Source organism: Beta vulgaris, chromosome 2 (assembly GCF_026745355.1).
Source record: "Beta vulgaris subsp. vulgaris cultivar EL10 chromosome 2, EL10.2, whole genome shotgun sequence".
In the NCBI taxonomy this organism is placed as follows: domain Eukaryota; kingdom Viridiplantae; phylum Streptophyta; class Magnoliopsida; order Caryophyllales; family Amaranthaceae; genus Beta; species Beta vulgaris.
The window spans coordinates 36,793,532-36,806,991 of record NC_079203.1 but is presented as its reverse complement, the minus strand read 5'-3'; the positions used below and the strand labels follow the sequence as shown (position 1 = coordinate 36,806,991).

The window sequence follows — 13,460 nt, the reverse complement described above, 5'->3', positions numbered from 1 at the left end:
TTCACATTACTTGCTACACTTCTTTTTTGGGCAATAAACTCTCTCTATCTCTCTCCTCCCACATGGGTCCCTTTTCTTTTTACTCTCTACCTCTCTCTTCTCCAAAAATTGCTTAGGAGTCCGTGAAATGAGAAGTGTAGCGAGTAAAAAGAAACGGAGGAAGTATTTCACTTGCTTTCAGTCTTTCAATAATATCTCATAAATAGTATCATTTTTAGTGACCAATAATTATCATATATCATCATATGAACTTCATAATAGTTAATTAAAACATGTATGAATAATAATCCCGCAACTTAGAAACACTTGTTCATAAATAATTACCATTTCAGTAGCATGCCATAATTTCATAAAATATATTTCAAGGGAGTTGCAGGTACTAGCAATAGTTGTTACCTTGATTGCAGTGCAATAATCTCCATCTTACGCTTTTGAGATCGTCCATACTGAGCTCCGAGGAACGAGTTTTTTTTAGGTTTTAAAACGATCATTTAAAATGTTAGTAACTCAATAGAGAGTATATTAGTACTAGTGCTCTTTAAGCAAGGTTTTTAGTTCACAAAATTATTTATATAAGTGATATAGTTTGACTCATTTAGCATTTACGTAGCGAATTATTTATATACTTGACATTTCAATATTATAATACTTATTTGTCGAAAATTCGCCGGCCTTATTAAAGGTGTGGTCCATCATTTAGTCATATGATTAGCTCAGAATCAACAATTATACTTAGTCAAATGAACTAGTTACTAAAATTATAAAGTGTTTATAACTTTTAAACTAGATTAGGAATGTATGTTAAACATGTTTTAAATTAAATAATTTGAAGCTTGATAACAATATGTGCTACTATAAAGAATAATATGTGTTATTATAACTTGGTAACCTTTATGTTATAAGTTATTTTAATTATCCAATTATAAACATATATGGATCTTGTGACTACTTAGAATTATCCTATATATGTAAAGCCACTTTGAAAATCAATGTATTTGAGTGATTTGCTACAGCAACATTATTAAGTGGATAATACAAGTTATAATAGGTTACTAAAAAAACATCCAAAACTTACTCAAAGTGAAGAAAGACTACTACACTTGGTCTTCTACAGCAACCCACGAAACTAGGAGGGAGGAGGAGAGAGAGTGGCTGCTAGGCTTGGGTTACGCGGCGGAGGAAGGTTGGCAGAGAGGCGATAGTCTGCGGCGGCAATGACTGGCGTCATAGTATAAGGTTTGATCCCGAGACCTTAAGTAAATATACTAAAGTCTTGACCACTGGACTAAATTGTATTTAGTATTATTATCATAAAGTATTATATTAATAAATGAAATTTTTTCTTATCCGGGGCATAACCCAGGCCTAATAACTAGTTAAATAAAATTAAAACTCGGGATATTACAAAAACAGTCCTACACGATGCAAGCTCTTTGATTTGGTTACAAAAAAAACCTGCCACTTCTACGCTTTCATGCATATAAACCCCCCTTTATTTGTTATCAACTTCCTCTCTCATTTCCTTTTATGTGTTTCCTGTCTAAAACTCGACGTCATTTCTTCTATTATGTTAATTTAAATCTTCTTCTCTAACCCTCACATCTCTCTCAACTCTTATTAATCTAACATGTGCAAATTTATATATTCATACTACATCTCTTAATCTTTTGGACCACCCACTTTCATACTTGATTGTTTTATTTTACATTACAAATATATATCTTCAACTTGTATTATTATTATCTCTCTTTTTCATAAGAACCATTATTATAAGTATGTCAACTAAGATAGAAAATTTCTCCACAGATATTGTTAATACAGGAGTTCAAGATGTTGGTCCTTATGCAGGCTCCCTTAATTTTTCTATTAAGGTTCGACGAGGTTTACCCAACTTTCTCAATTCTGTGAACCTTAAATATGTGAAGCTTGGCTATCAATATGTCATTAACCATGGCTTCTACATTCTAATCGTGCCATTTGTGGCCATATTTTGTAGTGCCCAACTAGGTAAACTCATATGGGATGACTATGACCTGGGTTATGATTTTTCAAGTGTCATTATGTTTCTAGGACTGTTATACTTGGTTCATCTTGTTTATGTGAAGTTTCTTCTTCCAAGACCTATCTTCTTAGTGGATTTTGCTTGTTATTGCCCACCAAAGGAGCTTAAGGTGAATATTTATAGTTTTTTGTGGTATTGAGATTATTATATATACTTCCTCTGTTTCTAAATAAGTACAACATTTGCATAGCGTATACTATTCATAGTTTAAACTTTAATTAGCATTGATGATTTACATTTTAGGAAAAACATAGTCATGTGAGATCTTGTTAGATTTGTTTGAATGTGAATTTTTTTAATATCAACTTTTTATAATTTTTACTTATTGATAATTGAAGATATTAATGGTTAAAATAATGCATTGGCAAACGTGAAAACAAGAAGTGTTGCACTTATTTAGAAACGGAAGAAGTATGTACTAATTAGAGGAAAATTAAATTATATGTTGTTATGCATGGCAGGTTTCAAAGGAGAAATTTATGGAGTTGGCTAGAAAATCAGGTAACTTTGATGAAAAAACATTGAGATTTCAAGAGAAAGCTATTAAATTATCTGGGATTGGAGATGAAACATATCTACCCAAGACAATATTTCACCCTGGATTCAACAAAAATCTCAAGGAATCTAGAGAAGAAGCAGCAATGGTGATTTTTGGAGCTGTTGATGATCTTTTAGCTGCTACAAAAATCAAGCCAAAAGACATATCTATTCTTATTGTCAACTGTAGTACACTTAACACCACACCATCACTTTCTGCCATGGTAATCAATCATTACAAGCTTAAGAACAATATTCAGAGCTTCAATCTTGGTGGCATGGGTTGTGCTGCTGGAACTGTGGCTATTGATTTGGCTCAAGACCTCTTGAATGTTTATCCGGGATCATATGCACTCGTTGTTAGTACTGAGATCGTTAGCCATACATGGTATACAGGAAAAGATTTGGACATGATGCTCCCTAATTGCTTTCTTAGAATGGGAGGTGCTGCTATGCTTCTCTCAAATCGCCGCTTTGCTCGTTTTAAGGCCAAGTATGAGTTAAAACAGGTACATATCTCTATATATCCATCTACATATCATTCCAAAATCAAGGTTTAATATTACTAATAAAAGACAAACATTGATCTTGTTATAATCATCAAATTTACATGAGTTATAATCACCAACAATCAATGATCTTGTTATCCATAAGAGCTACTTATATTATGCTATATTAGGAATACTTAGAATACAACATCAGCAATAACTGTGATATTTCCTTCCTATGTATGATGTATTGTAGGTGGTTCGCACCCATAAGGGGATAGACAATAAAAGCTTCAACAGCATATACCTAAAAGAAGATGAAGAAGGGAAGTTAGGCATCTCAGTGAGCAAAGATGTGTTAGAAATTGGAGGACATGCGGTTAAGGCTAACATCACCACTCTTGGGCCACTAGTCTTGCCATTTGCTGAACAATTTCAATTCTTCACTACTTTGCTCTTTAAAAACAACTCATCTAGACCTTACATTCCGAACTACAAGCAAGCATTCGATCACTTCTGCATCTTGGCTACGAGCAAGAAAGTGCTCGATGAATTCGAGAAGAACTTAGAGCTCACCAAGGAACACATGGAAGCATCAAGGAAAACATTAGAGAGATTTGGCAACACCTCTTCTAGTAGTGTTTGGTATGAGTTAGCTTACTTGGAAGCTAATAATAAAATGAAGAGAGGTGATAGAATTTGGCAAATAACATTTGGATCTGGTTTTAAGTGCAATAGTGCTGTGTGGAGGGCTCTTAGGAACATTCAAAGGCCTAAGAAGAGTCCATGGTTTCATCAAGAGGAGACAATTTAGAAAGTTTTAGTATAATGGAATAAAAGAGTATATTTTTATGGAGTGATCATGGGAAAATATATTTTTATGTAATTTGGAATTGTATGCTTAGTGTTTCAAGTATGATAATGGAACATTAATTTGAACTAATAAAGTTCACTCATTTATTCAAATAATTAAATACAAAGTGGATATGAAACGAAAGTGTATAGCATGGACTTATGTCTTATTCTCTTGAAGCAAGAGTAATGAAAAATATTCAAGTTAAAAATACTCTCTTGTGAACAAAATGCCTAAGCTAATTATCATGTGTAAACCAATGATCCATGTGAAATTCAAAAAAAAATGTCAAGGTATTGAAAATGGGTATACCTTTCACTCTGATGACAATGTTAACTTTGTCATATTAGCTCAATCACAAATGCAAGAGTAATTTCTCTCAAGGTGTTTTCTCTCATTCATTTCTGCTGCCTGTCCTTCATTGAATCAATACATCCTATATATATGATGGTTGAGGTGAGAATCCCTAGGTCACATGATAGACAACCATACATCATGAGACAACTGTTCTCACAACCGAACAAAACAGACTACAGACAAAGTTTTAACAATACTAAAATAGTATGCAAGTAGCACCACTTCACAGCAGTACATTACATGTATTTATACTAGATTAGTATCCCTTCTCAACACTCCCCCTCAAGTTGAGAGTGAGGAGGATTCTGAACTCCCAGCTTGGGGAGTAGGTACTGGTGATGTTGTGTAGGAAGTAGTTTGGTAAAAACATCTGCAAGTTGTTGTCTTGATGAGATGTAAGTAGGCTGGATGACCCCTTCTGTTGTCTTGTCTCTTATGAAGTGGCAGTCAATATCAACATGCTTGGTCTTTTCATGGTGCACAGGGTTAGCAGCAATAGCCAATGCAGCTTGATTGTCACAATGCACGAGAGTTCTTCCTACTGACTTCATGCCCAAGTCTTTTAATAGCTGCTTTAGCCACATTACTTCACAAATGGCAAGAGCCATGGAACTGTATTCTGCCTCTGCACTACTTCTGGCCACCACAGATTGTCTTTTGGCCTTCCATGAAATAGGAGACCTCCCAAGAAGTATACAAAAACCTGATGTTGACCTTCTGGTGGAGGCACATCTTCCCCAGTCACTGTCACAATATGCTTGTAGCTGAGCACTTGAAGTATTGGCAAGAAGAATGCGTTGCCTAGAACTCCCTGCTAGGTACCTAAGCACTCGCTTAGCTGCTTGCATGTGGATGTGAGTAGGTTGATGCATAAACTGACTTAGAACATGCACTGTAAAGGCTATGTCAGACCTTGTGAGGGTCAAGTATATCAACTTTCCTACTAGTTTTTGATATGGTTCAGGATGAGACAATGGCTCCCCATTGTGAGTGTTCAATTTCACATAGGAGTCCATAGGAAGTTAAAGTGGTCTGCATCCTAACATCCCATATTCATCTAGTATATCCTTCACATATTTTCTCTGAGATAGAAAAATCCCATCATCACACTGGTCCACTTCAATTCCAAGAAAGTATCTAAGTACACCCATATCTTTCATGTGAAACTGTGTGCTTAGAAAAGATTTAGTGTCCTGTATGACTTGAGCATTAGGACCAGCAAGTATTAGGTCATCAACGTACACTAATACTATAAGTAAATCAGCTCCACTGCGTTTGATAAACATAGAGTAGTCAGACTTTGACTGAGTGAAGTTGTGTTATTTTAGAGTGTTGCTAAGTTTAGCAAACCACTGTCTTGGAGCTTGCTTGAGCCCATACAGTGATTTGTTAAGCTTGCATACTTGGTTGCTCATATGCACACTCTTGCTGTTAACAAGGTTAGTCACTTTAACTTTATGACCAGCACCAAGGTAGCCTAGAGGGAACTTCATATACACATTTTCCTGCAAATCACCATGCAAAAAAGCATTTTTAACATCCATCTGATGTAGATGCCAATTGTTAATAGATGCTACAACAAGTAATGACCTCACATTGGCCATCTTAGCTACAGCCCTACAGGGGCAAAGGTTTGCTCATATTCTATGCCATATCTTTGCCTATTTCCCATGATCATCAATCTTACCTTGTATCTATTGATACTCCCATGACTGTTGTATTTAATTTTATAAAGCCATTTACAATCTATAGCTTGTTTCCCTGCTGGCAATTCAGTGATATTCCAAGTATTATTCTCCTCTAGGGCACTTAACTCTTCATTCATTGCCACAACCCACTTAGGGTCAGTCACAACCTCTTTAAAGGTTCTTGGTTCAGAGTTTTTACTGGTTTGAGAGAAGAAACAAGAGAATGTGTGGCTGGTATTGGTGTTTATGGTATTGTGAAGAGGGGTAGGTTTTGTGTTTGAATTTTGTGTGAGATTGGATGAGTTTAAGGTTGGTGTGATGTTTGAGGAGCTACTAGTGTTGGCTATAATGTAATCTTGATGCCAGGTTGGTTTTTGATGAACTCTAGTGGATCTTCTCACTTATGTTTGAGGTTCAAGTCATGGTTCAGGTTTAGGTTCAGGGTTATCATCCTCACTATCATTGTGTTCACTCTCATCCTCATCATTAGAGTGTTCACCTTGATTCCACCTATTTTCTCTCCTGTTTTATTATGAAATATTTTGTAGGGAAATATATTTTCATAGAACTTTACATCTCTAGTAACAAAAATCACATTGTTGGTGAGATTAAGGAGTTTATATCCCTTTTGGGACTGAGGGTATCCCAAGAAGACACAAGGTACACCTCTAGCACTGAATTTATCCCTTTTTCTACTAGGATTGCTAGCAAGCACCAAGCACCCAAATGTCTTCAAATGATTATAAAGAGGAGGAGTTTGGTGAAGTACCTCATAGGGATTTTTATCTGCAAGCACTTTACTTGGCAGCCTGTTTGTGATGTGTACAGCACACATAACACAATCACCCCAATATTGGAGCGGGAGACCACTTTGGAACCTGACAGCTCTTCCCATTTCTAATATGTTTCTGTGTTTCCTCTCTGCCTTTCCATTCTGTTCAGGCCTATTTACACATGATGTTTGATGAGCAATGCCAAGCTTATTGAAGAAAGGCCTGTACTGCTTATCATCAAACTCAAGAGCATTGTCAGATCTGAACATCTTCACATGTCTTCCAAATTGAGTCTTGCTCATATTCACAAAGTTTTCTATTGCACTAAAAGCATTTGACTTGTGTTCAAGAAGGTGAATCCATGTCACCCTGTTGTGGTCATCAGCCAATGTGAGAAAGTACCTGTGATTCATTCTTGTTGCAACTCTATATGGGCCCCATATGTCCATGTGGATCATATCAAAGGTCTTTGATGCCCTTGATTCACTTACATTAAAAGGTAGCCTTGTGAATTTACACCTTTAAATCCCTTCAAATTCTTTATCTATTCAATTCTTTTTAGAGGAGCATGTCCCAACCTCTAGTGACATAGGGTGGTTGGCTTCACACTAGGTACATTGCTAAGGGTAGATGGCAACTCAACATCAGCATCAGCATTTTTGCATTCATTGCTGTTGATGTTCTACCATCTCCCCCTGTCTTTGTTCCCTGCACACCACACACTTTCTTCCATTCACCTATCACTTTATTCATAGAAAGGTTCACCAAGTAGTACAGACCATGAAGAGCTCTTCCTATGCCACAAATCTTCCCTGTCTTTTTCATTCAGAACACAAAACTCAGAGTGAAACTCAATCTTTATGTTCTCATCTTTTGACAGTTTCTGAACTGAAAGAAGATTATGTTTGAAACTTGGAATATGCAACACATTTTTAAGCATAAGTACATTTTTCAGTTTCACATTTCCACAATGGGAAATAAGAGATGTTTGACTAGTGGGCAGGTTGATATTTTGATCTCTTGTGCACTCAACAACACCAATCATCACCTCCATGCATCCTGTCATATGATATGATGCCCCTGAGTCTATTATCCACTCATTTTCTTCAGTTTTAGCAAAATTACAACTCACCATCCCAGCATAGCTGTAATCCATTTCATCCTCAGTGTTAGATGTCCCTGACTTGGAAGATGCAGGTAGTAGTTTCATCAACTGTTCTAGTTGATGTGCTGTGAAGCTGTTGCCACTATTGCTACTTCCTTCACCAGTGCTACTTACATTACCAGCACTCCTACCCCCTCTGTTGTTTCTACCACCTCTGTATCACCTTCCTCCTCTGTTGTTCCCACCTTCTCTGATTCTCTCCCTTTGATCTCTTAGGGCTTTAGGATGCTTAGGTAGGTAACCTACTATTTTCCAGCATTTTTCCTTACTGTGACCATACTTCCCACACTCAGCACATGTCACATCATTCCCTTTACTCATCATTGCTACATACTCCATTTCTTCTTTTACAGGCTTCAATACACCTCTTTGACTCTCTTCTTGATGTAGATAACTACATGTTGTGTGAAGAGTTGGTAATGGATTCATCATCAACATATGGCTCCTTTGCACTGCATATCCTTCATCTAGCCCATTCAGGAACTGAAAGAGTTTCAGTTCCTCTTGTTGATCATTTAGAGCTTTAAGAAATGCAGTAATCTCATTGCTCATCACACTTGTTATGGGAGGAAGTTCCTTCAAGTTCTCCAGTTCTTCCCACAATCCTCCATTAGCCACTATAAATCTTTGTTCCAGTTGACTCCATATATATAAGAGTAGCAGTGTTTAGGAACATTAAAGACTTTCTAATAGTCTCACTCACACTTCCCAAATCCAAGATATCACCATGTTGTTGCATGTGTCCCATGCCTCCTGTTTTATAGGATCAGACACATCTCTCTTCACTACACCAGTCATAAACCCTAGCTTCCTTTTAGATGCTAGCCCTATTTCTAAAGATCTTTTCCATGATCTATAGTTTGATGCTCCTTCCAACTTTTCTACACTCACTAAGTTACTCCCATCAGAAGGATGTAGATAGAAAGGACTACTTGAATCAATTCCAGGGACCAGCCATTTTTACTGATATTCCCAATATACTTTACTACTACGAACTAGAGACACAAAACATAAGATGACACTATATTTTAGTGCTAAAGATGCAAACTTTATGCACAAAAAGATACAAACTTTAAATTTAATTTCTAGCAACAGACAACCTAATATCTTTCTTGTAGTAAATGCTACTATATGATTGAGTATAAAAGAAAGAAAAATCGAACCTTGCTCTGATACCATGATGACAATGTTAACTTTGTCATATTAGCTCAATCACAAATGCAAGAGTAATTTCTCTCATTCATTTCTGCTGCCTGTCCTTCATTGAATCAATACATCCTATATATACAACCATACATCATGAGACAACTGTTATCACAACTGAACAAAACAGACTACAGACAAAGTTTTAACAATACTAAAATAGTATGCCAGTAGCACCACTTCACAGTAGTACATTACATGTATTTATACTAGATTAGTATCCCTTCTCAACACACTCTAGTTTAAAAACGTATATAATAATTGTCTTCAATCCCAAATATACATTTTGAGGGAATGAAAGAGAAGAAAAACAAAAAGGAAAAGAAGAAAAGTTCTCTACATTTAATTAATGGAAGGAAAAAGATGGCGTGATATTTCTATTTCTCTCCAAATTCTTTTACGTTTGGGAGGAAAGGATATCGAAAAATATATAAGTTTCTTTATTCGGTATTAATTTGATCGCATATAAGTTCAGGTAGGCTCCATTTTAGGATCAATTAGCAATAGCTGAAATCATCCTCAATCTTCTCCATCAACGTAGGAGTGTAGGACTCATGTGCGTTTCTTATCTTAAAGTCTATGATAAAAAAAAAAATTACAATATACAAGATCCCACCTAAAATAATAATTAAAAAGCCTTCTTAAAATCTTAAATTTTTGACCTATTTAAGTAAACAGGTTGACATGATTAACCCATTTAATTAAATGGGTTAGGTTGATATTTCCTACCTGAAATTGACCCGACCTTATTAACTTAAACATATATAAAATTCTCAAAAAATATATATTGATAGATTTAAAATTTGGTTTAAAAAAAGTAAAATATCGATAAAATAGATCATAATCATTCCAGACAACTCTATACATAAATACTTTTAATAGTAAACTTGCTCATTTATTTATTTAAGAAAATAATTATTTTTCAATATAATGATAATTATGGTTAATTTGCAGCAAATGTGGCATTAATGACATTAGTTGTTCTTCATACATTGTGTGACGCAACAGAAAAGGTTTAACCCTTTTCAAATAAAAATCATTTCAGCCACTCATTATCTTAACTTAAAAACCCACGTATTAGAATCATAAGCAAAGTTTTCTCCTTTGTGTTGTTCACTGTTCAACCATGTCACTCCACTGCTGCTCTCTCCACAATACCTTGAATTCACGAACACCCATTTCTTTTCTTCATCCAAAAAAGAAGAATCTTAATCTGGGTCAACTTCATTTCCCTCTAAATTCTTCTTCTTTTCCTACATTCACATGTCAACTTCATCTTGGATTTGAAGATATTCTAACAATTACCCAAAACAAGGTGATTTCTGCTCTTTTTTTCTTAATTAATGTAATGGGTATCTTTCAATTTGTATGAATTTCTCTATTTAATTAATGTAATGGGTATCTTTCAATTTGTATGAATTTCTCTATAAGTGTTGTTATTTTTGTTTTGATTTGAAAGGCAAAATGAAATAATTCTGGTAAATTTTTTAATGTTATGGATATTGGGTAGGTTTTGATTGCAGCTGGAGTATCAGCAGCTGTTGGGCAATTAGCAAAGCCTTTTACTTCAAATTTGTTGTATGGTAAAAATTTTGATCTAAGAACTGCCATTCAAGCTGGTGGCTTTCCTTCTACACATTCCTCTGTGAGTATCTATATTCTTTAATTATTGGATTTTTTTTTTGTTTGTTATTATTTGGGGGTTGTCATGAATTGTTTGATTGTCATCCTATATGTTCTGTGACAACTAAACATATGCTTGATTATTAAGAAGTTCAGGGAGGAAGAGAACTATATAGGAAGTAAAAGATTAAAAAAAAGTTGGTTCTCCCCACTGTTTGAAGGGTAGATTGAGTTCTGGTAGGTAGTCTGTAATTTCTTTTTATCTTGATTATGTTTGTCAGTTTTATTTTGAGATGGTACCGAATTTTCTCTCATTTTTTCTGTCACCCAAAATTTATCCAAGTAGTTGTGATAATTTATATTCGCGTTCCCAATTCAATCTGTTTCGTTACATTTTAAGCTCCAATGCTATAGCCAATACCTCCTTAATAATTTTTGCATGCTCTTTATATGACTTAGATTGGAATACAAGGTTGGGGGTATTTCTCCTGGGAGAGGGGGGTGAGGGGGCTTAAGAAGTTTGTTATCAGGACAATGTTGTTTTGTATCTTGTGCACCACAAAGCCTTCCTAGCACTATCTTATGAAAGATGTGAAAGACTGCATGAGGGAGGGGGGGTTCATTAGCTCACTATTCATGAAAGTGGTACACAACGTATATTGGGAAACTCGAGATGAGGTCAAAAAAAGCAAATGGAAAGTTTATTGAAAGACAGAGGGAATACTTCCATGCAGAATTTGAGAGAGCAATTATGTGGAGTGTTTGGGCATTTTGTCATGTGTTTCGTAGAGATCAAGTTTTATGAAGAAAACTTATCATATACCTTTACTACTCCTTCCGTCCCAGTCTTTTGATCCTTTCTTTCTTTAATAAGCAATCTAACTTATCGTATACCTCTTGGTGTATAACTTTGAATTGTTAATCTTCATTCAAGTTGTCATGAAGGAATTTTTACGTGAACTTTTTTGTATAGGACTGCTGTTCTTGTGATATTTCTTTTTGGCATGCATAGATTTATGAAGCAAGTGAAAGTGCTTGCTGTCAGAACTCTTGAGTGCTATGAAATTCTATCTCATGTTCTTATATTTGAGAAAACAAGGTTGATGTTCCAGTCATTTTTGAGCTTACCCGTGATTGCAGTAGTGTGATAGTGTCCCTTGTCTTCTAGTTGTAACATGTCTACATTATTTATACCCTTTACAGGACTATGAAAGTTGATGTCTTTGTATAAGCTGATGTTTTTGCATTTCTTAGGTGTTCTGTTTTTCCAATTGACAGGCAGTTGTGGCTGCTGCAACATCTCTGGCCTTGGAGAGGTAGACCCTTGTACAACCTCAATATTTGCAATTGCTATTATCTTTTTACTAATTGTATTCTCTTTTCACTTTTTACATTTGTGTCACTTCATTGTTGTGTTTCTGAGTTCTGACAGCTTGTCTTTGTCTATTCAAATGCAGGGGCTTCTCTGATTCGATATTTGGAATAAGTGTTGTTTATGCAGGTCTTATTATGTATGATGCACAGGTAATAATTTATCTATCTGTGTTAGCTGTCAATTGTCATGCCTCACGTCTTGCTAATTACATTATGCATTCTAGCAAAACAGCCCTGTGTTTTGAGATACGTCTTGATGTTTTCCTTTTTTACATAGAAGCAGAACCTGGCTGTCTTGATCTTGTATTTTTCATAAAAGAATATTCTGATTCTGTGCATTATGGCTTCAGTTGACTGTCAGCTGTCACATGATTTCTGCTTCTGGCTGCACATTTTAGATCCTCTTGGTAGGCAATCTCATCTTTTTTCTAAGTAGGGTTTAGAGTTTAGACATACTAGTTTCACAAAAACTTATAAGTGTAGATGATCCAGAACCATTTCTTGGCTCTTAACAAGAAAAGTGCAATTCCTAAGATTTCTGTCATTTAAGACGTGAATGTGATTCTATCCAATTATTTTCATAGATAGGATTTAGGTGTTATAAAACTCATCAACTTTATATAATTATAATGAGATTGTTTTATAGGGTGTAAGTATTATGAGAGAAATAGAATTTTATGGTCAAATTTGATTGATTAGATATTAGCTCGAATTAACTTAATGACATGAAAGTACTTGTTTAAAGGTCATATACCTACAAATGACACATTTGTGGTTCTTTTGGATATTCCTGAATGATTACTTATATCTAAAGGGCATATTTGATTTGCTTTAACTTTTTGTTGTCAGGGAGTGAGGAGAGAAGTTGGTATTCATGCAAGAACGCTAAACAGGCGGCTGCTGGAGGACCAGATGAAGTCTGTGATGAAAGACGGTGAAGATATCATCGATTCTACGAGAAACACTAAAAGCTCAAGTTTCATTGAAGAAGCGAATGATTTTAGTAAAGAACAGACAGGTGGTACTCAATTAGTTGGATCCAGAATTAGAGGTGAGAGAGAGAGAGAATTAGGCAGAAGTAATTCTAATTCTTCGTACACGACTCTGAAAGAATCAATTGGCCACACAGAAGTTGAAGTTATAGGAGGAGCATTGTTAGGTTTCCTTGTAACCCTCACAGTCTATGCTCTTATGTGATTTTGGCTTACCAACATCTTATAATATACAAAGTTCTCTTCATGATTTGATTTATCTGATGCAAATAGTTTGATACTGCTTTCTACATTGGGGGTCTTGTCTAAATTTAAAAACATATCGAGAAGAAGTCGGATTTGTCA

General features: G+C 35.3%; 2 protein-coding genes across 2 annotated transcripts; both read left to right on the top strand.

Moving 5' to 3' along the window:
* The first annotated feature begins 1,769 nt into the window (after nucleotides 1-1,769).
* LOC104886809 (3-ketoacyl-CoA synthase 10) lies at nucleotides 1,770-3,901 on the top strand. Its single transcript, XM_010671331.2, has 3 exons — nucleotides 1,770-2,171; nucleotides 2,524-3,108; nucleotides 3,344-3,901. Exons 1-3 carry the CDS (start codon nucleotides 1,776-1,778, stop codon nucleotides 3,899-3,901), a joined length of 1,539 nt encoding a protein of 512 aa, XP_010669633.1. The 5' UTR covers nucleotides 1,770-1,775.
* A 6,287-nt stretch (nucleotides 3,902-10,188) lies between these two features.
* On the top strand, nucleotides 10,189-13,374 carry LOC104886810 (hypothetical protein). Its single transcript, XM_010671332.4, has 5 exons — nucleotides 10,189-10,441; nucleotides 10,637-10,771; nucleotides 12,028-12,065; nucleotides 12,207-12,273; nucleotides 12,973-13,374. The coding sequence occupies exons 1-5, from the start codon at nucleotides 10,253-10,255 to the stop codon at nucleotides 13,318-13,320; spliced, it is 777 nt and encodes a 258-aa protein (XP_010669634.1). The 5' UTR covers nucleotides 10,189-10,252; the 3' UTR covers nucleotides 13,321-13,374.
* Nucleotides 13,375-13,460: the final 86 nt, after the last annotated feature.